This window comes from Prionailurus bengalensis, chromosome C2 (assembly GCF_016509475.1).
Source record: "Prionailurus bengalensis isolate Pbe53 chromosome C2, Fcat_Pben_1.1_paternal_pri, whole genome shotgun sequence".
Lineage (NCBI taxonomy): Eukaryota > Metazoa > Chordata > Mammalia > Carnivora > Felidae > Prionailurus > Prionailurus bengalensis.
This window is the reverse complement of record NC_057350.1, coordinates 122,767,328-122,792,406: the sequence shown is the minus strand read 5'-3', so window position 1 is coordinate 122,792,406 and position 25,079 is coordinate 122,767,328. Positions and strand designations below refer to the sequence as shown.

The 25,079-nt window shown below is 44.6% G+C and overlaps 1 protein-coding gene across 2 annotated transcripts in view; it reads left to right on the top strand.

The window, feature by feature from the left end:
- The first annotated feature begins 2,009 nt into the window (after positions 1 to 2,009).
- The window catches only part of LOC122491916, a 58,405-nt gene continuing 35,335 nt past the window's right edge, over positions 2,010 to 25,079 (top strand). Inside the window, exons 1-6 of one of the 2 annotated variants that reach the window (XM_043595250.1) lie at positions 2,010 to 2,704; positions 6,555 to 6,783; positions 8,080 to 8,231; positions 14,753 to 14,901; positions 17,609 to 17,749; positions 18,147 to 18,277. In XM_043595250.1, coding sequence (XP_043451185.1) covers positions 14,822 to 14,901; positions 17,609 to 17,749; positions 18,147 to 18,277 — 352 coding nt within the window. In that variant the 5' untranslated portion in view covers positions 2,010 to 2,704; positions 6,555 to 6,783; positions 8,080 to 8,231; positions 14,753 to 14,821. The remainder of the gene's footprint in view (positions 2,705 to 6,554; positions 6,784 to 8,079; positions 8,232 to 14,752; positions 14,902 to 17,608; positions 17,750 to 18,146; positions 18,278 to 25,079) is intronic. The other variant, XM_043595251.1, reaches the window with a different exon arrangement.

Sequence of the window (25,079 nt, the reverse complement as noted above, 5' to 3'; positions counted from 1 at the left end):
ACCACACGTTTAACCTCTCCAGTATTCAGCCCATGTGAGTGAGTCACACTTCAAATAATAACAACTGTGAAATGAGTTCCAGGCTGCCCGATTTACAAATGCTTACGGTATGAGGAACGCATATAGTACTTGCAAACTGGTGTCTATCTCACCCAATGCCCAGTTCTCCCTGTGACCCTGGCAGCTGGCCCAGATTGTTATCTCCCAGTATCCACCTTCCCCCTTTTCTGGAAGTAACAGAAGCTCCCATTTTTAGCTGGACACATGTCTGCCTGGAATAAAGACGATATTTTCCATCCTTTTTTTGCAGCTAGATACGATCATGTCCATAAGTCTGGCCAGTGGAACCTAAGCAAAGGTGTCCCATGCAGTTTCTGGGAAATGTCCTTATAGGGAGAGAATGTGTACTTCTGTGTCCACTTCTCTGAAATCTGTCTGAATTGTGGACAAAATGGCTGGGGCTCAGAAACCATTTAGGGCCATGAGGTGGAACTCACACGCTGAGAATAGCAGAGTAATAACGTAAAAGGAGCTTGGGTTCCTCATGGTCTTGAAGCTTCTGTAGCAGCCCTGGGCTGCTTATCCATGAGCTTCATGAAAGGGGAATGAACTTCTATACTGTTTCAACCAGTGTTAATGGGTTTCTGTCACTTGCAACTGAACTTCATCCTAATGTTCCATTTTCTTTAGGAATCTTCCCACTGTGCGTAAGGAGGAATCCTCAACTCATATGTGATGAGCCATCTGGTTTCTGACCCTTACTCCGTCCCTGTCTTCTGGGCCATGGCCTTCCTCATCATTCTCTGCTCCTTAAGCATGTGCTTTGAATCCCAGTCAGTGACCTGTAAGTGTACTCTTTCCCCCCACTTTGTGCTTGTCCTCCTTCACTGCCCCTCTCTAGCTGTGTCCTAGAAAGACTGGACTAGGGCCCAGTGATGGAGGAGGAGGGGGTGGGAGGTGGAGAAGGACGGGGAGATGGAGTATGCACAAAGTAGAATTAACCCAGCAGCACCGGACTCATGGGGACACACTCACTGGAAAGTCAGTCTGTCCAAAGGTAGGATCCCTCCTTATCATTCTGTACCTCTTTCTCCTCACTTTGTGCCACACATGTCTACCATTACAGGCAGGCTCCAGGCTCTGAGCTGTCAGCACAGAGCCTGACGCAGGGCTCGAACTCACGGATCGTGAGATCATGACCTGAGCCGAAGTCGGATGCTTAACCGACTGAGCCACCCAGGCGCCCCCAGCCATTTGAGTTTAAAGTACACACTTAGAACTACAACTAGCCGTGGAGGAGAAAGGACTATTTTCCATTTGCAGTTTACTGTGAATTAGTTTAATCCACTTTCTTTTTTAATTCATTCTTCCATTAAACATTCATTAAGAGCCTATTTTATATCCTAAGAGATAGATAGGTAATTTATTATTTGTTCTGGAAATCAGAAATCCCACATGGGTCTCCCGGAACTCAAATCAGGGATCAGCAGGGCTGGGTTCCTTTGTGGAAATTTGGAGAGAATCCATTTCCACAGCTATTCAGCTTCTAGAAATTTTTTTTTAATGTTTATTTTATTTTTGAGAGAGACAGAGTGTGAGCAGGGGAGGGGCAGGGAGAAAGCGAGACAGAATCCGAAGCAGGCTCCAGCTATCAGCACGGAGCCGGATGCGGGGCTTGAACTCACAAACTGTGAGATCATGACCTGAGCTGAAATTGGACGCCCAACCAACTGAGCCACCCAGGCGCCCCTCAGCTATTTAGCTTCCAGAGGCTGCGGAAATTCTTTGGTTTGCATCCCCCTTCCAGCATCTTTAAAGCCAACAACAGCCACTGGAGTCCTTCTCATTGCATGTCTCTGACCACAGGGGAGAAGTTTTCTGGGCCATGTGTTCTCAGACTCAGGTGATTAGATTCCTTGACCACCTCCTCCCTGCCCCCTCCCCCCCCCCCCCATCAAAGGTAACAGTCCTATCTCAAGGTCTGTAACTTTAATCAATCTGCAAATTCGCTTTTGCTATGTAAGGTAAGAAATTTACTGGTTCCCAAGACTAGAACATGTAGATCTTTGGGGGCCCTTACTCTGCCCTTGTATTTACAAGCCCCAAAGCCACTACCCACAGCCAGATTTCTTAAAATCCTTTTTCCTCCCCCATCCACTCCCTAACTGCAACTGCTTTCCCTTTGCCTCTTCAATATCTCCCCCCATCCCCCCCCCCCCCCAAAAACCTCTGTCACAGCCCAGCCCTGAGCTGCCTCCTTTATCCTGGCGCCCCCTTCCTCGTGGGCCTGGGGAGGGGAAACCGCTCCAAAAGGAAAGCGGGCTGCGGGTGGGAGAGTCCCCTCGCGGGTGTCCGCGTGCAGCCTTGGGGTGGGACGCAGCTACCTTTGGCGACCTCTGCCCCGCCCCAGGCCCTGCCGACGGCCAGGCACACACGGGTCCCCAACTTCTGTCTCCTCCTAGACCTCGTCCCTCGTAGCGCTACTGGCTGTGTAGACCTCGACCCGCAGCGAGGACACTAGGAGCTCTCCACGCCCGAGCCCAGACCCCACACCCACGAACCCTGGAGGGAGCTTTCCCCCCGCCCCCTCGCGAGCCGCCCCCTCCAGCCCCCGCCCCGCGCCGCGCCCACCGGCGGCCGTCTCCATGGCGCGGGGCGCACGCGGGAAGCCGGCCGGAGAGGGACTCGGGAACCCGGCGCCCGGGTGAGTGCGGGGCGCGGGCCGGCGGCGGGGTGGCGGCGTGGGGGGCCGGTATTCGGTCCGGGGGGTACGGAACTGGGGCGTGCAGCGGGAGCCCTGGAGGAGGGGGCGAAAAGCAGCCCCTCCTCGCCCCTCCCCCCACCCCCTGCTGCTCGTTATCTCCTGGGACTCGTGGTGGGGGGGGGAACCTGGGCTAGCGCAGACTCACTCTTCTCTCCTTCTATCTCGGGAAGGGTGGGCGCTCCTACCCCTACTGTCTCCCCCCAAACCCTCACCCCACGCCCCCAGCTCCCAGAGTCACGATTAGCACCGGGTGGGGCGCCTACCCTTCGGCCTCCAGTAAATATTCGTTAGGAGTCAGCCAGTCAAGGCGGGCCTTGAGCACCCAGGTACTTGCTAACTTGGGCCCCACAATACTGTCTATGGAAATGACAAAGAAATGCTCGTGATAAAATAGTAAGAGAAAAACTCAAGATTTCAGAGGGCCTTGCTGGAGTATTCATAGCATGTTCTCTGTGAAGCTTGTGCTCCTGTAAATACCCAGCGAAGGCTGGGGAGAAATACCTCATATTGTCAACAGTAAGTGATACTCTCCAGTACCAATCTTAGCTTGGCTGCCTTAACAAAGTACGATAGACCGGTGGCCTACACGACAGATATCTATTTCTTACACTTCTGGAGGCTGGGAAATCCAAGATCAAGGTCCATTAAGGCAGGTTTCATTTTGAAGCCTTTTCTTGGCTTGTAGGTGGCAGCCGTTTCAAGGGAGAGAAAGTAAACTCTTTGGTGTCTCTTCTCATACCGGCACTAATCCCATCGTGGGAGTCCTGCCTTCATGACCTCGTCTGGCCTGTATCATCTCCCAAAGGCCCCCTCTTCATACACCATCACACTAGGGGTAGGACTTCAACATATGAATTTGGGGAGAGGGAGACAAAAACCCTGTCTGTAGCAGTACCTTTTAGGTGGTATGTTACAGTGGTTAAGAATTTGGGCTCTGGATGGGGCGCCTGGGTGGCTCAGTCGGTTGAGTAGCCGACTTCAGCTCAGGTCATGATCTCGCCGTCCATGAGTTCGAGCCCCACATCAGGCTCTGTGCTGACAGCTCAGAGCCTGGAGCCTGTTGCGGATTCTGTGTCTCCTTCTCGCTGACCCTCCCCTGTTCATGCTCTGTCTCTCTCTGTCTCAAAAATAAATAAACGTTAAAAAAATAAATTAATAAATAAATAAGTAAATACATAAATAAAAGAATTTGGGCTCTGGAACCAGGCTGCCTGAATTTGAATCCCCGCTGCGCCATTTACTAGTGTTTGCCCTTAAGCAAATCACTTCCCTCGCTTTGCCTCAGGTTTCCTGCCTGAGAATTCAGCATGTGCCAGGCTCTGTTCTGAGCATCCATCATGTACGAATTCCTTATTCCTCATAATAATTCTTTCTTTTCTTTTAAGATTTTTTTTTGATGTTTATTTTTATTTGTTTTTGAGAGACAGAGCGCAAGCAAGGAAGGGCAGAGAAAGAGGGGAACAGAGGATCCGAAGCGGGCTCTGTGTTGACAGCGTAGAGCCCTCTGTGGGCTTGAACCCAAGAACCCATGAGATCATGACCTGAGCCAAAGTCAGACACTCAACTGACTGAGCCACCCAGGCGCCCCTATTCCTCATAAGAGTTCTTTATCATCAGCAGCATCCCCATGTTACTGAAGAGAAAACTTTACATTTAATTTGCATTAAACCCTTAAAAATACCAAAGAGTTTATTTTCCCACCATTTTTACAGATGGAAAAAATGGGGTTCGGGGAAGTGAAGTTGATACCCCCAATCACTCTACTAATAATTGACAGACACAGGATTCAAACTGGCTCCTCCTGCAACAAAGCCTGGGCTGCCCTCTCCAGATGCTTACCAAAAACAGTTTGGGGAGCCAACAGGCCCAGTCCTTGTTCCCAGCCAGCGCGAGTCACTTCTTTCCCTTCCCAGGCTTCAAAAGGAGCACCCCTTTTAATGTAACATAATACACACATTTTTGGATAGTCTCTATCTGTAAACTTTCCCAAATGGGAAGTCTCTAATAATTCCCATAAACCTTTGTCTCTATGAATGCAGTTCAGAGTTGCAGCTGTTACCTTAAGTTATTGTAACCGAACCAATGTGAGTTGGATCCTTGGGGAGTCCCAGATACACCAGGTGGAGCTGCCGCACAAAGTAAACTTTATTTGCAGCACATAAGGAGATCACAGGACATAGCTTCCAAAGTGTGACTCCCAGGGATAGGGTGAATGAGTTCCTTTTGTTTAGGGTTAGGATGACTATTTAGTCGGGGAGGCCTTGTCATGGTATGTAGAGGTGGGCATAAGGTCACACATACACCTGAAGGCAACATGCCTATACATACATCGCATGTTATGTAAATGAGGCTGAGGCTCTTTCTCTGGGGGGAAATTTTAGTATTAAAATGAGGGAAAGGTAATTGCTTATCATCCCAGAGGTCACTCTGTGGCCCATCTGCACATCGAGCTGGGGGTTTAGCTCAGTCTGGGTGGGCTGCGGCAGTGGGAGGCGTTGCCAGGGCAGTTGCCATGCCCTGAGGGGTGGTTTCTGGTTTCATTCGCCTGAGTTAAGAGGCAAGCTGGAAAGAAGGGCTTAAGGAAAAATATGAGGCAAACGTTGGTGAGTACAGGTTGGCGGGCAGTGAAAGTCAGGTCCTTGAGTCTAGCTGGTGGCATTGTCACGTGGAGGGACCTTTCAAGGCTGAATAATTGAAAGGACAAATCAATACTGATTGGGTGGTTTCCTGTGCCCAACAAAATAATAAGAACCTCAATAGTAACAATAAAGCCTATTGAGCACTTTCACTGCATACCAGGCATTGTGCTAAGTGCTTTATTTATTTTTTTAAATGTTTATTAAAAAAATTTTTTTAACGTTTATTTACTTTTGGAAGAGAGAGAGATACAGAGCATGAGCGGGGGGGAGGGGCAGAGAGAGAGGGAGGCACAGACTCGGAAGCAGGCTCCAGGCTCTGAGCTGTCAGCACAGAGCCCGACGCAGGGCTTGAACTCATGAACCATGAGATCATGACCTGAGTCGAAGTCTGACACTCAACTGACTGAGCTACCCAGGTGCCCCAGTGTTTACTTATTTTTGAGAGAGAGGAAGAGAGAGAGGCAGAGAGAGAGGAAAACACAGAATCCAAATCAGGCTCCAGGCTCTGAGCTGTCAGCACAGAGCCAGACATGGGGCTCAAACCCAGGAACAATGAGATCATGATCTGAGCTGAAGTCGACCGCTTAACCCACTGAGCCACCCAGGCCTCCCTATGCTAAGTGCTTTATAAATTTACCTTACTCAATCCTTGTGACAACCATAATCCATTTTACGGATGGGGAAATAGGGCTTGAAAAAGCTTCATAGAGTACCTAAAGCCAGTGAGTCAAGGGGTAGAGACAAAACTAAGATCCTGGTCTTGTTCCCCTTCAAAGCCCATGTTCTTAACCACTATGGATATGCTGCCTCCAGGAAGTATGTCTATAAAGAGAACTATGCCATTTTAAAATCAGTATGTCTTTTGTAATATTTAGTGCTCACCATTATTAATTGCATTCCTTTATAACTGAGTTCCATGGGTTCTGCCCCCATTTTAAAGAATCTAGAAGAAAGAACATGAATCCATGAATATAGAGATTGGAAATTGAACAATTCTGCTCAACTGTCTCTATGTTGATTTTCGACTCCCATTTTAAGATACATGAGGCACTTGAAAATTTTCAGAGAAGGGTGTGCAGCAATATTTGCCAATTTTTAGTGGGGGAGGTGTGATCTGCTCCTTAAAAAGACTTGTATGTATTGGGTTTCAGGGCAAGTTACAATTTTCAGAATCCATATGGAATCTAACCCTGTAAGACAATGCCAAGAGAGAAAGAAGGAAAACAAAAAACTAAAGGAACACCCCTGCCCATCGTTCCAATTCTTCAAAAGTTCCTGAAGACCTATCAGAAGCATTGTGCACAGACTCAGACATCTGTGTGTCCAGCCATCAAACAGGACTTGAAAACCAGCATCAACAACGAACAGATTCTCAGGAAAGTGAGTGTGTGGCCTCCCCTTCTTACTCTTCTCTGAAAGGAACTGACTAAGGTTTACTCCTTAGGAACATGGGTCCTCAGAACTCTCCAGCCCAAACTGGTGGTGTCATCCCCTCTGCTTCCTGCCTGAATGAAGTCCAAAGCCTGCCTCCGGTACCCAGGCTATGTTCAGTACTTCTGCCTTCCTCCTCCTTCCTCCAAATCTACTCATCCCAGTCCTGCAGCAGGCCTGCCTTTTCTCATACCGCTTTACATCTGGAATAGCCAACCTGCCCCTCCCACTCTACATCTGGAAAGCCCAGCTCAAAAGCACCATTTTTGTCATCATTGCCCCTCTCCCCAGGTCTTTCTAATTCCTTCCTTCGCATTGCTTCTCTGGACTCCCCCACACACTTCCCTGCTCATCCCAAATTCAGGAGCTTCTCAGAGCCATCGTTTTATGGTAAAATAATTACTACTTTATTTGTATTCTATACTTCTTATCATTAAGCTCCACTACTTAATCATAAGAGTTAATTATAAGCCTTGTTCAAATTTATAGTCCCTTCAGCAATGTTTTCTAAACATTTTAAATTACAATCACTGTCAGAAATACAATTAACTTTGGGATGCCTGGGTAGTGCAGTCAATTAAGTGTCTGACTTTGGCTCAGGTCATGATCTTGTGGTTCGTGAGTTTGAGCCCTGATTTGGGCTCTGCATTGACAGCACAGAGCCTGGAGCCTGCTTCAGATTCTGTGCCTCCCTCTCTCTTTCTGCCCCTACCCCCCCTCTCAAAAATAAATAAACATTAAAAAAAAGAAGAAGAAGAAATACAGTTAACATCATGACCCAATATTAAGTACTGGAGTGAATCATAAGACTACAGGGGCTGTTTATGTCGGGTGGGTTGCTTTGGTTGGGTCTCCATTTTGATTTTGAGCATCACTAAAATAAAAGTCTCATGAGATGTTTATTCTTTACTACATAGGATACACTCAGATAATTTCTCTTCTATTTCATTCATTCAAGAAAGAAAAAAAGCTGGTTACAGCCTACTCAATTTATTTCCTAACCCAATAATGGGTAGTAACCTATTGGAAAAATCACTGCCCTGTGAGATTTTTCACGGGGCTTTGCATATGGCAGGAACTCCATAAGTTTTTGTTGAATTACCACCCCAATGCACATGTGATCCAAGGTTAATTACTATTTTAAATGTTCTAATGTTGTCTAATGACAGTATTCTTTTTCTACATATTCAGATGCATGGACATATCTTTATGATTCCCACCTGTAATTTTTTTCTGACACTCCAGTTTATGCTTGTAAGACCTGATGACTCCCCACCAAGCATCCTGCCAATTTCCTTGGAACCTTTGCTCATGACAATTCGAGATGAGTGTTACCTGCTGGGGAAAGAGATCTGTATCTGGGGCCTTCAGCTGAGTAACCAGAGATTGCCAGACTGGTGAGTCATGCGTTTTAAAAATATTCCTTCAATTAAACTTAAAATTGAATATAAACATAATATATCTGTATTCCAGCTATAGTTCATTTGGTTATTGACTGATATGCTATAAGCTTTTCTTTAAAAATTTATTTTAATGTTTATTTATTTTTGAGACAGAGAAAGACAGAGAATGAATGGGGGAGGGTCAGAGAGAGGGAGACACAGAATCTGAAGCAGGCTCCAGGCTCTGAGCTGTCAGTACAGAGCCCGACGCGGGGCTTGAACTCACGGACCATGAGATCATGACCTGAGCCAATGTCGGACATTTAACTGACTGAGCCACCCAGGTGCCCCTACAAGCTTTTCTTTAAAAAAACATGTATTTTTTAAAAGTATATTTATTTTTTTTGAGAGAGAGAGAACACAAGTAGGAGAGGGGCAGAGAGAGAGGGAGAGAATCCCAAGCAGGCTCCACGCTGTCAGCACAGAGTCTGATGTGGGGCTTGATATCACAAACCCATGAGATCATGACCTGAGCCTAAATCAAGAGTGGGATGCTTAACCAACTGAACCACCCAGGTGCCCCAAAACAATGTGTATTTTTTTAATAAATATTTTAATGTTTATTTTTGAGAGAGAGAGAGAGGGAATGCAAGCAAGTGGGGGAAGGTCAGAGAGAGGGAGACACAGAATCCAAAACAGGCTCCATGCTCTGAGCTGTCAGTGCAGAGCCTGACACAGGACTCAAACCCACAAACCGCGAGATTATGACCTGAGCTGATGTTGGACACTTAGTTGACTGAGCCACCTAGATGCCCCCAAAACAACATATTTTTAATGAAGCATTTCAAACTTATGTAAAAGTGCAAAAAATAAAAAGAAATTATGGTATATTCATATAGTAGGAAACTGTATAGCAATGAAAATACATCAACTACAGCTATGCAAAAACAAAATAGGGTGACTCTCATAAGCCTAATGTACAAGTGAAGAAAGACACAAAAGAATACATGCTATATGTTGCATTTTATAAAGTTTAAAAACAGGTAAAACTATAATGTTTAACTATTATAAAATTACTTTTAGGGAGGAGAAAGGAGGTAGAAATTGGGAGAGGACATTAGTGCCCATTTTTCTAGTTTCTTGACTATTGGAAAATGCCTTGTTTTATGTCATTGAATGTGTTAAACTTCTCATCTGTGTCTAATAGTTTCAATAATCTGAATTATTTTGCAGTCTGATACTGCTGACTGGCTTCTACTGGCTCCTACTCATGGGACATTTCTTTATGTGTTTTTGTGATTTCTTTTGTACTAGAAACTCCTATTTCCTGGGGAAAGAGTTGAGGCAATTCCTTGAGCTCTGATTTGAAGATAGAATTCTCCGAGAGGGTTTGCATTTGCTTCTGCCACACACTCAGGGTGATAGCATCTCAGGGCTATACTAAATTACTAATTTTTTTTAAGTTATTTATTTTTTGATGGCGGGGGGAAGGACAGAGAGAGAGAGGGAATCCCAAGCAGGCTCTGATCTGACAGGGCTCGAACTCACGAACCTTGAGATCATGACCTGAGCCGACTTCAGATGCTTTAACCCACTGAGCCACTCAGGTGCCCCAAATTAATACATTCTTGATCTGAGGTCTCTGAACCATCCAGGTGGTATCAGTTCAGTGTGCAAATACCTGTGTTAAGACTAGCTTGTGAGTTCATAGTGGGTATATTTTTTTCTGTGTAGTCAGGCACAGTTTGAGAGGCAGTTTTCCCTGGAGAAAGAAGAGTTAGGTTTCTTTCTAGTTCATCCTTAGTCTAAGGACGTAGTGCAGTAGCTCACTTTATGTTTGGGGCCATACCTTTATGCAGCATTTCCTCTCAGACTCCTCACCTCCAGTGGCCTTGGGCTTTATCTCTTGTCCCCTGGACTACCTGATCCATGAAAAGCAAAACTTGACTCTGCTGCTTCACTGATGCTCTCAAACGGAAAGCTGGCTTCAGTGCCCTGCAAATCTCCCTAGGTTCCCATTTTCTCTCATGCACCGACCTTTGGGTATTCCTCACTAACCTGCCAATTGACACATTTTAAAAAGATATTTTTAAAACTCTGAGAAGAAAGCATAGAAGAAAAGCTTCATAATGTTGGACTTGGCAGTCATTTCTTATATATGACACTAAAAGCATAGGCAACAAAACTAAATGATTTGGACAAAAAAATTTTCAACTTCCGTGCATCAAAGGACACAGTGAAGTGAAAAGGCAACCCGCAAAATAAGGAAAAATAATTGCAAATCATGTATTTGATAAGGGGTTAGTATTCTGGATGTATAAAGAACTCCTACAATTCAACCACAACAAAAAACAAACAACTGATTTAAAAATGGGCAAAAGACTTGAGTACACTTTCTCCAAAGAAGGTATACAAACAAACAATAAGCACACAAAAAATGTTCACCATCACTAATCTTTGGAGAAATGCAAGTCAAAACTACATTGAGATACTACCTCAGGCCAAATAGTATGGCATCTATCAAAAAAAGCAGAATAGAATGATTTGACAGGATGTGGAGAAATTGGAAAATTTGTACACTATTGGCAGGAATGTGCATTGGTGCAGCCACTATGGGAAATGGGATGGAGGTTCCTTAAAAAAATTAAAAATAGAATTACCATATGATTCAACAATTCCACTTCTGGAGATATACCCAAAAGAATTGGAAGCAGGACCTCAAAGAGATATCTGTATGCTCATCTTCATGGTTGCATTATTCACAATAGTCAAAGGTGGAAGCAACCCAAATGTCCATTGGCAGAGAGAGAATGTCCATTGAATGGAGAACAAACTGTGGTGGATACATACAATGGAATATTATGCAGCCTTACAAAGGAAGGAAATTCTGACCCATGCTACAACGTGCCTGAACCTCGAAGAACTTATGCTAAGTAAGAGAAGTCAGTCACAAAAGGACAAATATTATATCCTTCCCCTGTATGAAGTACCCAGAGTAGTCAAACTCGTAGAGACACAAAATAAAATGGCAGTTGCCGGAGGTTTGGAGGAGGGGAGAATGGAAGTTATTTTTTAATGGGTATAGAGTTTCAGTTTTACGAGATGAAAAAACTTCTGGAGGTGAATGGTGTTGAGGGTTGCACAACAATGTGAATATACTCAATGCCATTGAACTGGACGCTTAAAAATGGTTAAGATGGGGGCATCTGGGTGGTTCAGTCGGTTAAGCATCTGACTTTGGCTCGGGTCATGAGCAGGACTTTGGCTCATAAGTTCAAGTTCCATATTGGGTCCTTCCCCAGCTTGTGCTCTCAATCTCTCTCAAAAATAAATTAACGTTAAAAAAATGGTTAAGATGGTAAATTTTTTAAATGTTTATTTTTGAGAGAGAGAACGGGAGTGGGAGAGGTGCAGAAAGAGAGGGGGACAGAGGATCCTGAGTAGGCTTCGCAATGGCAGAAGTGGAGCTTGAATCCATGAACTTACTAGGTCATGATCTGAGCCAAAGTCGGCTACTTAACCGACTGAGCCACCCATGTGCCCCTAAGATGGTAAATTTTATTGTGTATTTGACCACAATTAAAAATAAATTTTAAAAAGTAATCTTAAATACAGAACCAGAATTTTTAGTTGTTTTTATTAAAAGGGTCAGTCCATTTAAGCAGGAATAGAATGCTGTCCATCCATGCATATTAAAAGTGATCGTTAAAAAAAAAAGGTGATCCTTAACAGTTCTTTAAAATGTAACCCTCTTGGTCACCTGGAGGCTGCTGAGGAATTCTGTGGTAGATGGCTGTGGTCTTGCCCACAGCAGTACTGGTGCCCCAGGGAGTGACACTGTAAACCACTGGCCAAGATCTTTAGGACGTGGTCAAGAGCCTATTTTGCACAGACCAGTGTTACCATAGGCAGTGACATGCCACATTGCCTCCTTGGTCAGAAACACAGCTTGAGAAATCCAATCCAGCACTTAAACTAGGTGTTTTCTCATTATAGAGGCCTCAAGCACCAGCTCTCTATAGTTAAGGCTGCAAGGGCTTTTATATTCTCAACTGACATATAAATTTGGAATGTTATCTCTGACCAACATGTCATTACCTCAAGAAACCCTAAATCCTCCAAACCCCACCAAAGCCTCTTTTAGGTTTAAATGCTGAACTGAAGAAATCCTTAAGTTGTGGTGATTCTAATTGCTAAAAGGTGGCCTTTGTGATTTATAGCTTTAAATACCTTCTCCAGTTAGGTAGGGATTTAATTGTCACTGGAATCCTGTTACCACAAGGAATGGCCTTCCCATAGATCTCTCCATTCAGGAGACCGAGAGAACTTGAGATGGTTCCAAATGTTCATGTGTTGCCCCCGGTCCTGTGGCTTCACCATGAAAAGCACCTCATTGCTGAATTTACACAGTCTAGTTCTGAGTAGACCTCTAAATGCTAATATCTGGGGACACCTGGGTGTCTCGGTCAGCTGGGCATCCGACTTCATCTCAGGTCATGATCTCAAGGTTCATGAGCTCAAGCCCGACGTCGGGCTCTGTGCTGACAGCTCAGAGCCTAGAGCCTGCTTCTGATTCTGTGTTTCCTCTCTCTCTGCCCCTCCCCTGCTCACAGTCCCTCTCTCTCTGTCTCTCTCTCTGTCTCTCTCTCTCAAAAATAAACAAACATTAAAAAAAATAAATCTTAATATCTGTAATAATGGCTATCACTTGTTTAGGAGATAATTTATTATAATTTTGCCTAATTGTAAGAAGATTGGCATAGTGATAGTTCTTTACTAAAAAAAATACAACTGTTACAGGATTTTTTTTTACCTCAATACCCAGGATTCCTTGTCGCTTTGAGGAACGAAGAAGGGGACACAGAGTAAAATGAGCAGCAGGCAAAAGTATAAGATCAGAAAGTAAGAATAGTAGGAAAGCTCTTTTTGCAGAGAGGGAGCATTTGAAAATAAATACCCCCAACTATAGGCAAGGGTCTTTGTTTTTTAAGGTTTTGGTCAATGCCCCCTCCCCTTCCCCCTTGTTCCTTGTCAGGTTCCACCCATACCTGGCTGGATAGCTCTAGGTGCTGGGCTGTCCATTCCAGATTGGCTTCATTCCATTGTGCGAGGAGTCAGAGCGGTCTTACTGTCCCTCAGATAACATAAATTTTATGGTTTATTTAGTTTCGTTAGGTATTTTGATTGTCCAATTCCTGAGGGGAACCTGAAGGGCAGTAGGTGGTGTTTGTTACATTCTTAAGAGGAACTTTATGCCTGAGTGAGTTTGCTGTGGTCAGATACTCCCAGCATTGTTCCAAAATATGTGTTTTTACCCCACCCAGGGACCTCAGGTCCTAACCTTTCCTTCTCTGCCTATTTTATCCTATCTCCCTATCATACAACCATAGGAAAATAAATTTGTTGGTTAGAGTATCAACATCTGTATTAGTCTGCTGGGGCTGCCATAACAAAGTACCACAGATTGCAAGGGTTAAACAACAGAAATTTCTTTTCTCACAGTTATGAAGGCTTAGAAGTCTGAGCTCAGGGTGTCAGCAGGGTTGGCGTCTTTGAAGGCCTCACTCCTTGGCCTGTAAATGGCCACTTTTTCCCTGTGTTTTCATGTTGCCTCCCTCTCTATACGTGCCTGTGTCTAAATATCCTTTCCTTATAAGAAAGTCAGTCATATTGAGTAAGAGCCCACCCTAATGACCTCATTTTAAATTCATACCTCCTTGAAGACCCTTTTTCCAAATGCAGTCACATTCTGAGGTACTCGGGGGTAAGACTTCGGCATATGAATGAGCGGAATGACGCAATTCAGCCCACAGCATCTAAAAAGATATGCTGCAGTATATCTCATCACAGAGCAGCATTTCCCATTTAATTCTTCATAGTGTGCCTTTAAAAAAATTTTTTTAACATATATTCATTTTTTTTTTTTTAATTTTTTTTTCAACGTTTATTTATTTTTTGGGGGGGACAAAGAGAGACAGAGCATGAACGGGGGAGGGGCAGAGAGAGAGGGAGACACAGAATCGGAAACAGGCTCCAGGCTCCGAGCCATCAGCCCAGAGCCTGACGCGGGGCTCGAACTCACGGACCGCGAGATCGTGACCTGGCTGAAGTCGGACGCTCAACCGACTGCGCCACCCAGGCGCCCCTACATATATTCATTTTTGAGAGACAGAGAGAGAGAGAGAGAGCGTGAGTGAGGGGGAGGCAGAGAGAGAGGGAGACATAGAATCCGAAGCAGGCCCTAGGCTCCGAGCTGCCAGCACAGAGCCCTACGCGAGGCTTGAACTCACGGACCGCAAGATCATGACCTGAGCCAAAGTCGGACACTTAACCAATTGAGCCACCCAGACGCCCCTAGAGTCTTCCTTTTAAAGGGAAATTATTTTATCTTCAGGTCACTTTCTCCTTGGACATTGGAAAGTTGTGTTAAAGGCAAAAATGTTGGGGTAATTAACGTAATCAACTTTTAAGAAACATTAAAACACAGAGCGTATTTGTCTTCATTGTGTAAGCCCTTTCTCACCTCACGTTCTTAGGCTTCACTTCTGGAATTGAAGGGGCGCGCCACCTGCCCATTTACCACCCTGGAACTCATTGACTGCAGGATGGATCTGTGGTCTCTGCAGAGACTGGGCAGGGCTCTGCCATGCAGCTATTTGCATTCTCTTGTCCTGGATTACTGCAGGTGAGTTTGGAAGGCAGAGTTCCTTCAGGGCTCTGACTGCTGAGGGAGGCAAAGGTAAGGAGCTCAGAGTCCTGGTTCCTTGTGGCTCATCAGGTCATCACAACTCAAAAATCTTCTTAGAACTAATGTTTCTGAGTAAATGTCAGGGTTCTCAAAAGGATTCTTCCTTCCTCCCTCCCTCCCTCCCTCCTGCCCTTCCTTCTTATTCATTTATTCTTTTAACAAATATTTATTGATGGCCTGTTTTTGCAAGACACTGTGCTCAGTGCTAAAGAAGATACAAATATATATAAAGCAATGCCACTGTCCAAGGAAGTCCTCTGTATAGTGGAAGAGAGGAGATATGCTCTTGATTATGTATAATGGAAGGTAGATCACAAAGGATGTCCGTATAAATTTTTTTTTATTATTTTTTACAGAGAAAGAGAGCACATGTGCATGGGGCAGAGGGACAGAGGGAGAGGGAGAGAGAGAGAGAGAGAGAGAGAGAGAGAGAGAGAGAGAGAGAGAATCTCAAGCACACTCCATGCTCAGTATGGAGCCCTACATAGGTCTCAATCCCATGACCCTGGGATCACACCTAAGCCAAAATCGAGAATCAGATGCCCAACCCACTGAGCCACCGAGGTGCCGGGTTTGTATAAATTTTAGTCGTGGTTTGGATAAGGGAAACCATGATTCCCTAAGGGACAAGTCATTATTCACCAGCAGAGGAGGTGGGAGGAGAGGTGTGGTGCTAGGGAAGAAAGAGGAAGTCTTTCGAGGGCTATGGCACCAGGCTGTCAGGAGAGAGTCAGGGAGCAATAATAATAATGATAATACCAGCTAATTTTTATTGAGCGCTGTGTGCCAAGTGCAGCACATGGATTATCTCATTTATTCTCCCGACAATAGATATATACCGTTACATATGGACGTATGATATATGACAGATGTTTATCATTTCTATCCCTTGACTATAGATGAGCAAAGACTCAGGGGATTAATTGGCTTGTTCCAGGCATTCACCTCTTAGGGATAGAGCCTAGATGTGAATCTGGCTGGCTGAATCGGAGCCCACTTCTGATCCGTGATACTAGATTGCTGGGGGGTCTATAGTTTGCCATCCGTAAATAATTTTAAGCTGCTTGTGTGATGCGGGGTAGGTCCTGCAACCTCTCTGACCTATGAGGTGATCTCGTCCACTTCCCAAGTCTTTGATTCTGTGACTCTTCTTCTGGAGCCAGGTAGGGTCCTGTACTCAGAAGGCCAGTGGGCTGTGAAGTGAAAGAGATGATTCGTGCCTGACAAATGGGACCACAGCGACACAAAGGCCCCTTTAAAGAACTAGGGTCTTATTAGGGCCCTGGTGGTGACAGTGGACAAGTCTCCAGCAAAAGCTGAGGAGAAGGACTATCTCTGGAGGTTCTCCATGTTTCTGAAAAGCTTGGAGGAGCCTGAGTCAGGGTCTCCTAACACAGGACAGCAGAAAGCCAGTGTCCTCAGGACACCCTGCAGTGACTGAAGACCAACTTGGGAGTCTCCCAGCTTCCTGCACTGCACTAGACACACCCAGCCCCGCTGCTGAGACCTCTCTAGACTCCAGCTCCTCCATTGGTGGGGAGAGAGAAGGAAGAAAGAGGGAATCCTCCTCTTTAGAAAACACCATATTTTAATTGTTGTTTAATATGTTAACACCATATTTTAATAGTTGAAATCCTGCTATTGCCAAGACGCCTGGAGTTGTCAGTGTTGGGTGGTTGGGAATCACCACTGGTGAAATGGCAGGTTACTGAGGGACTGGAGTTCTTTCCTCCTATTTTCCCTGAGGCTGTGAAGTCCACCAGGCAGGATGTCCTTCTTTCTCATACACAGCTACACCCCCACACCCACCACGGTAGTCGCCCACCGTAATTACTTATTGGATAAACTAGTAAATTTAAGAAGTTGTTTCTGTTAATACGACTCACCTTATTGGAAAGGTCATCCCTTGACATTCCAAATTCCCTGGCATGATGCTTGTGCCTTCTCTCTGCAAACTCCAAGGACTGGGTGGCACAAGGCGAGGAGCAGCATGAGGCCAGGAAGGAGGGGCAAGAGGTTGAACTTTCCTGAACCTGCTCTGGACATACTTTTTTTTTTTTAATTTTTTAATGTTTATTTTTGAGAGAGAGAGAGAGCACAAGCAGGGGGGCACACAGAGAGAGGGGGACACAGAATCCAAAGCAGGCTCCAGGCTCTGAGCTGTCAGCACAGCGCCCGTCACGGGGCTTGAACCTACAAACCATGAAATCTTGACCTGAGCCAAAGTCGGACGCTTAACTGACGGACCACCCAGGCGCTCCTGCTCTGGACGTACTTTAAAAGGCTCCCTTCTTACACAGCCTCCTGCTGCTGGAGTCTTCTCAGACCCCTCCACTCCTGTCAGCTGGGCAATCTCTCCTGTCTTCAGGAGCCAGAGCTTGCTCTCCATCTGCTCCTTTGGGTATTTCAAACCATGCTCTGCTCCCTTTGCCCACGAGTCAAACTCTGGGTCCCCCTTCCTCCACATGCAGGCTGCCCCCATCAGTCACCCAGCCCACCCCCGTAGCCACCCCGGCTGTGGAAGCCCAAAGTGGGGGTTGACAAAATCTGATCTGCCTTGGGGGTTCAGGGAGTGCCTTAAAATGAATAATCCAACAGGTGACATAGGTTTTAAAAGTCACTATTTGTTCCCATTTCTTTCTAGATTTGGAAATGAAGAAATTGAGAGTATTTTCTCAGGCCTGGAGAACAACCAAAGGCTTCAAGTCCTCAGTCTGCGCTACTGTGGTCTGGGGCCACAAAACGGGCCGCAGCTGGGCTCCATCATATGCCAGAGCTCCATTTGGTGAGACGCGTCCCCTGCTCCCCTCCTGCTTCTGGCTCTGTTCTGTCTTGAGTTGTAGAATCAGCTTGTTTACAGAGTCTACGAACCCATGAATTCCCCTGAGTTTTCATGATGTTTTTAGTCATCTTTTTCTACTGTCTAGTTACTTTTGTTTTCTTTTTCTTAACTGCAAGAGAAAGATCCTTTAGTTACATTTAAGAATCAAGGGTAACATGCTAAACGCATATCTTTGGCCCGATGACATGGTCATTAGGTCTATTTTTGACGATGTGGTCTGCTATCTATTATGATTATTTATTATTTTGTAACCAGGTCTATTATGAGGTAAGACCTCAAATCCAAATTTGAGGAAGTGAAAATAATATCAGGTGAACAGTGTATTTCACCTCTTCCCCAGTGAGCTGCACCTTGATGGCAATTACTTACAGTGTTCTGGAGCCCTGGCTCTCCTCAGACCCATAGCAGAGTACGCAGAGATGCAGGGGAAAGACCAGCCAGACACCAGGAACTCCCCTCAGCAGCTGCAGGGTAAGTGCTGGGGGACTTCACTCAACACTCTTTGGGACCACCTAAAGAAGGAAACTGCTTTGTGATTAAAGTGACCTTTCCTTGGGTGCCTGGGATGACTCAGTCGGTTAAGTGTCCACCTTTGGCTCAGGGCATGATCTCATGGTTCGTGAGTTCAAGCCCCATGTCGGGCTCTGCGCTGACAGCTCAGAGCCTGGAGCCTGGTTCGGATTCTGTGTCTCCCTCTCTCTCTCTCTGCCCCTCCTCGCTTGTTCGCGCGCTCTCTCTCAAAAATAAGCATTTTTTAAAAAGGGACCTTTCCAGTGGTCAGTGGAAATTCTTCTTCCTGAGTATGCATGAGAGTAGAATAACGGACCCCCAACAATGTCTTTGTCCTCAGAACCTGTGTTGGTGTTAACCTCACATGGCGAAAGGGACTGTGCAGATATAATAAAGTTGAGGACCTTGAGATGGGGGCTTACACTGGATCATATGGGTGGGTCCGGTGTAATCAGGGGATCTTTGCAAGAGGGTGGCAGGAGGGTCAGAACCAGAGAGGAGGAGCCATGGAAGGAAAGGTTGGAGTGATATGAGGAAAGGGCCAGCAGCCAGGAAATGTAGGTGGCCTCTAGGATCTGGAAGGAACAGGGCAACAGGTTCTTCCCCAAAGCCATCAAAAGTCACGAAGTCCCCCAACACCTTGACTGTGAGACCCATTTTGGACTTCTGACCTCCAGAACTGTAAGGTAATACACTCCTATTGTTAGAAGCCACTAAGTTTATGGTCGTTCATTATAGCAGCGGTGGGCACTTGTACAGCATGTTAATCAGAACTCTTTCAGTTAAAAGGGAAAGCAACCCAAACGGAATTAAAGGTAAATAGGGGTTTATTGGCTCACATAACTAGATGTTCATAGCTACCTTCAGAGATAGCCGAGTTCAGGGGCTCAGACCATGTCATCAGGAGACCCTGAGTTTGCTGCTCTCTACTCTACTTCCCTTCCGAGGGTTGGCCTTCTCCCCCGGTGCAGCCAGCCTTCTTCTGCATCTGGCTTGTTGACATGTCTACCAGCTGTCCCAGGGCTATAGCATCATGACTTATAATCAGCCAGAAAGTGTGACCCTCTGTCTTCCAGTGACTGTGGGTTAGATCCCACAGGAGGACTCGCACTGGCCACATACATACCTCCTGGACCAGTCCCTACAGCCCAGGTCATGATAAACCGTAACTGGCCGGGACTGACCACACACCCCGTTGGGGGAGGGGTGGAGCACAGGAACAGCAGCCAAACAAGAATCACACCATTCACAGAGGGGGTGGGGGGGTGGGAAGTGACAGTCCCCCAAAGAAGTAAACAGATAAGGACAGATGCCGGACAGACAGGAACAACAGCTGCTTACTCCCTTAATAGATCCCTAATATGCATATTTATGACATGTTTTAAAGCTGACTACCTTTGGGGCACCTGGGTGGCTTGGTCGGTTGAGCGTCCAACTTCGGCTCAGGTCCTGATCTCACGGTCCGCGGGTTCGAGCCCCGCGTCAGGCTCTGTGCTGACAGCTCAGAGCCTGGAGCCTGCTTCAGATTCTGTGTCTCCCTCTCTCTCTGCCCCTCCCCTGTTCATGCTCTGTTTCTCTCTGTCTCAAAAGTAAATAAACGTTAAAAAAAATTTTTTTTAAATAATAAAGCTGACTACCTTTAGTCATTGGTAACAGAAACTATACCAAGTGGCTAATAGCACAGCCTTAAAGTCAGGTCTGGGTTCAGATCCTACCCCAGCTGTGCATTAGTTTGGGCAAATTATCAAATTGATCTAACTTTAGCTTTTTCAGCTACAAAATAAACATAATGATAACCACCTCATAGTGTTTAATGAGGAATAAGTGGTATAATGTAAGGCAGTTAATTTGACATGATGCCTTGCACATAGTAAGTACTTAAGGGATATTAATTATCATCATTACCATCCTCATTATTATAGCAACAACAACCTTTTCCCAGGAGAGTAAACTTGAGGCATGTTGGTGAACATAGTCACTTTACTTGCCTAAAAAAATGAAGATGAAAAGCTCAAGGCCAATGTCCGGCATGGGGACAATAGTTAATAACACTGTATTGTATATTTGAAAGTTGTGAAGAGAGTAGATCTTTTTTTTTATTAAAAATGTTTTTTTAATGTTTTATTTATTCTTGAGAGAAGGAGAGGCAGAGCATGAATGAGAGAGGGGCACAGCAAGAGAAGGAGACACAGAATCTGAAGCAGACTCCAGGCCAGGCTGTCAGCACAGAGCCCGATGTGGGGCTCGAACTCATGAGCCGTGATATCGTGACCTGAGCCAAAGTCAGACGCTCAACCGACTGAGCCACCCAGGCGCCCCGTGAAGAGAGTAGATCTTAAATTCTCATCACAAGAAACAAAATTTGTGACTCTGTGTGGTGATGGACAACTACCTTACTGTGGTGAATGTTTTACGATGTATACAAATATCGGGTCATTATGTTGTACACCTGAAGCTAATATAATGTTAGATGTTAATTTTATCTCAGTAAAAAAAAGTATTCACTGACTTGTGCTATTAAAAAAAAAAAAAAGGAACTGGGCACCTGCGTGGCTTAGTTAGTTAAACATCCGATTCTTGGCTTTGGCTCAGGTCATGATCTCACAGTTTGTGAGATTGAGCCCCGCGTCGGGCTCTGTGCTGACAGTGCAGGGCCTGTTTGGGATTCTTTCTGCCTCTCCTGAACTCTCTCTCAAGATAAATAAACAAGCTTTAAAAAAAATAAGGGCGCCTGAGTGGTTCAATTGGTTAAGCGTCCAACTTTAGCTCAGGTCATGATCTCACGGTTCGTGAGTTCAAGGCCTGCCTCGGGCTCTGTGCTGACAGCTCAGAGCCTGGAGCCTGCTTTAGATTCTGTGTCTCCCTCTGTCTGCCCCTCTGCTGCTTGCACTCTCTCTCTCGCATTGTTTTAAGAATAAATAAATTTAAAAAAATTAAAAAAATTTTTTTGATAAAAAATAAAAATAAAGAGAGCTGAAGTAAAGGCCACTTTGTGGAAGTGAGTGCAAAGAACTTGTAACTGTGGGAGATTTGTAAATACAATAGTTATCCTCCATTTAGGAACTTTCATGATATCAGAATTATATAGGTTATTTGTTGAATTTGATAATTCAGTCAACCCAATAAATATATAGAAGGGACCTGGAAAACAGTGTTTGTTATCCAAGTATTACTTTCCCTCTGCGATTTTTACCACCAATCCTGTAAAAGGCCACAGTCCTATTTATGAAGTCTTCTATTATAACTTCAGGCCTAGATAACCAAGTGAATCTGTGCTTTTTAAGAAAAATAATTGGAAATATTGGGATTGGGATTGGCATGTAGCAGGCAGGGACAGGTATGAGGTGTGGGATTGGAAAGGCAAAAAATAACAAGAATGTGGAAAGGGGAAAATGTGGAGATTTCCTTTTATGGTTGTTCTAAGTGGTTTCTGATCAAAGGGGCATTAAGGCTTGATTTTAAAGGTTCTGGATTTCTTTTCCCAGAGACCAAACAAGCCAGGGTCAGAGCTGACCTGAGAGAGTGCCCGCCCTGTCATTCTTCACAGCAACCTGGGACAGGGTGGAAACTGCTCCAGCTGGGCCAGGCCTGCAGTCAGCGGTCAGCACGCAGAACCTCTTTGAAGTTCCTTTCATTATTCATTCACTAGAACCTTGATTTTTAGGCAGGTAAACTGGTACCTTTTAGCTATTCTGCATTCTTTGGGTAACTGTATTAGACTGCCCTGCACTGGCTGCTGTAACAAAATAGCACAGGCTGCGTGGCTTAAACAAATTTTTTTTTGTTTAATTTGCACAATTCTGGAAGCTCGGAGTCCCAGATCAAAGTGCTAGCTGATTCTGATCCTGGTAAGAGCTCCTTTCCTGGCTTGCCGAAGGCCACCCTCTTGCTGTGTCTTCACATGGCTGTCCTTAGGTGTGTGCAAGCAGACAGAGGGAGAGACAGAGCTCTCTGGTGTTCCTCTAGTGAAAACACTAATGCTGTCTGATCAGAGTCCCACCCGTGTGACCTCACTTAACCTTAATTACTTCCTTAGAGGCCCCATCTCTAAATACAGCCACACTGGGGGATCAACATATGAATATTTGGGGAACACAAATATTCAGTCCATAGCAATAACATATGCACCAGCACAGAGTAAAAGTACCTTCTATTTCAAAGCTGGATCGTTAGACCTTTGCTCAGACAAATTTGGTTTTCCCATCTTGATTTCACTTCTTTGCCAGCACGATAGTCATAAATGAAAAAAGAGGCATAGGAGGCAAAAAAAAAAAAAAAAAAAAAAAAAAATTAAAGAATATTACCAGCTCTCTCCTGGCCACAGATGGGTATTGAAACCAAGCCCTGCCACACCAAAAACCTGATTCTTGAGCAGAGGAACCTGGCATACCACCCCCCACAACAATCTCTGTGGTAGCACATCCTGCCAGATCCCTGGGACTGCCCTGGTCCCTGTCCTTTACAGCTCTTGTCTGGAAACAAGGGTGCTATAGACTGATGTTATGTGCCCCCCACATTCATATGTTGAAGTCCTAATCCTTGAGGTGATGGTTTAGGAGGTGGGGCCTTTAGAAGGTGATTAGACCATGAGGTTGAAACCCTCATGAATGGGATTAGCGCCCGTATAAAAGAGAGCCTACGGGCGTCTGGGTGGCTCAGTCGGTTGAGCATCCGACTCTTGATTTAAGCTCAGGTCATTATCCTAGGGTCTTGGAAGCAAGCTCCACATCAGACTTTGTGCTGAGCGTGGAGCCTGCTTAAGATTCTCTCTTTCCCTCTCTCTGCCCCTCTCCCCAACTTGTGCTTTCTCTCTCTCTAAAAAATAAAAAAAAAAGAATAAAAATTAAAAAAAAAAAAAAAAAGAGTGCAGAGAGCTCCCTCGCCTCTTCTGCCCTGTGAAGTTACAACGAGAAGACAGCCATCTATGAACCAGGAAGCCGGCTCTCGCCAGACGCCAAATCTGTCAGTGCCTGGATCTTGGACTTCCCAGCCTCTGGAGGTGTGAGGAATAAATGTTTGTTGTTTATAAGTCACCCAGTCCACAGTATTTTGTTATAGTAGACCAAATGCACTAAGACAGAGAGAGGGTACACGAAAACCGCAGTAGGTGTGTTTGGGAGGTGTGGATTGTTTGAAAGAAATGTCCAGATTCTGAACTTTCATAAGGATCCAGTACTTGTGGTTAATATACTTTGTCACAATCTTTCTACTTTGCGAGAGAAAGGCACACTTCTCTCACATCCAGTATCTTAGCAGACATTATTTTCCCTAGGGTATGTACCAAAAGCAGAGACAATTCAAAATATTAGTGGAAGTGTTGAGAAAGTGAATGACTGTAGTCAGTGACATGCCAGTTTTTAGATCCCACGTGGCTTCCGATTTTTGGTTTTAACAAAATTGAAGGAGGATTTAATCAAGCTATCAATTGACAGATCATCACAAATATTTTTTATTTTGATCAACCACTGTGTGATATTTAGCCTATCATACAGGAGTTCAAAGAACTGAATAATACTGCTGTGATAAAACTCCTTCTAGGATTACCCAATTAAATTTGAATTTTAGATGGAAAACATGTAATTTTTAATAAGTATATCCCATGCAATGTTTGGGATATACTTAACTAGAATAATTATTTGTTGTTTACCTGAAATTTAAAATTCAATTGTGTGTGGGGGGGGGGCAGGGGTGCCTGGGTGGCTCAGTTGGTTAAACATCCAGCTCTTGATTTCAGCTCAGATCATGATCTTGCAGTTTGTGAGATCGAGCCCCGTGTTGGGTTCTGTGCTGATTGCATGGAGCCTGCTTGATATTCTCTCTCCGTCTCTCTCTCTGTCCCTCCCCTGCTAGTGCTTTGTCTCTGTCTTGCTCTCTCAGAATAAATAAATAAACATGAAAAAGATTATCAAAAAAATAACAATTCAACTGAGTATCCTATATGTTTGGGGGGACAAAAGAGGTTAAATCTGGCAACCCTATTTTATCCCCATATATGTAAGATTTCTCAGTATCAGAACTATAACAATGAAAAATAGAAATAGCACTGATGCTGAAGTCTGCCTCATGTTAGCAGTAATATTCTTTAATGAATACATGAATTAATTATAAAAGCAAATAAAACAGCATCCATCTCATAAGAGAGGCATTCAATAAAATTTTATTTCTGTATTAGGATTTATCAAAATGTATAAAATGTATATATTATACTAATCAGTTTTATACTTCTAAAATTGATTAATAACTGCAGAATACATTTTTAATGCCTCAGAGTTTTATAATCCCAAGATATTTAAAAATTTTAAATACCCGTAAATGTAGTATTTTTATTACAGAGAAGTATAACAGGATGAAATCGAAAAGACTTGCAAATACAAAATTCAGCAGAGTAAGTAGAATGAAAATACGAGTGAAAACATAAGAGGAGCACCTGTATGGCTCAGTCAGTTGAGCATCCAACTTCAGCTCACGTCCTGCCTGATCTTGTGGTTTGTGAGTTCGAGCCCTGCATCGGGCTCACTGCTGTCAGCGCAAAGCCTGCTTCAGATCTTCTGTCCTCTTCTCTCTCTGACCCTCCCCTGCTCATGTTCTCTCTCTCAAAAATGAATAAAAACATTAAAAAAAAAATTTTTAAACACAAGAGTAAAAGGGAATGATGTAAAATTTTCAACCACTGAAGAAGAATCTGCTCACATTTTGGGTTGTTTGGGATTTCTTAATGGATGATGATAGATACCAAATTGCTGGGAATTTAGATTCCACCGGA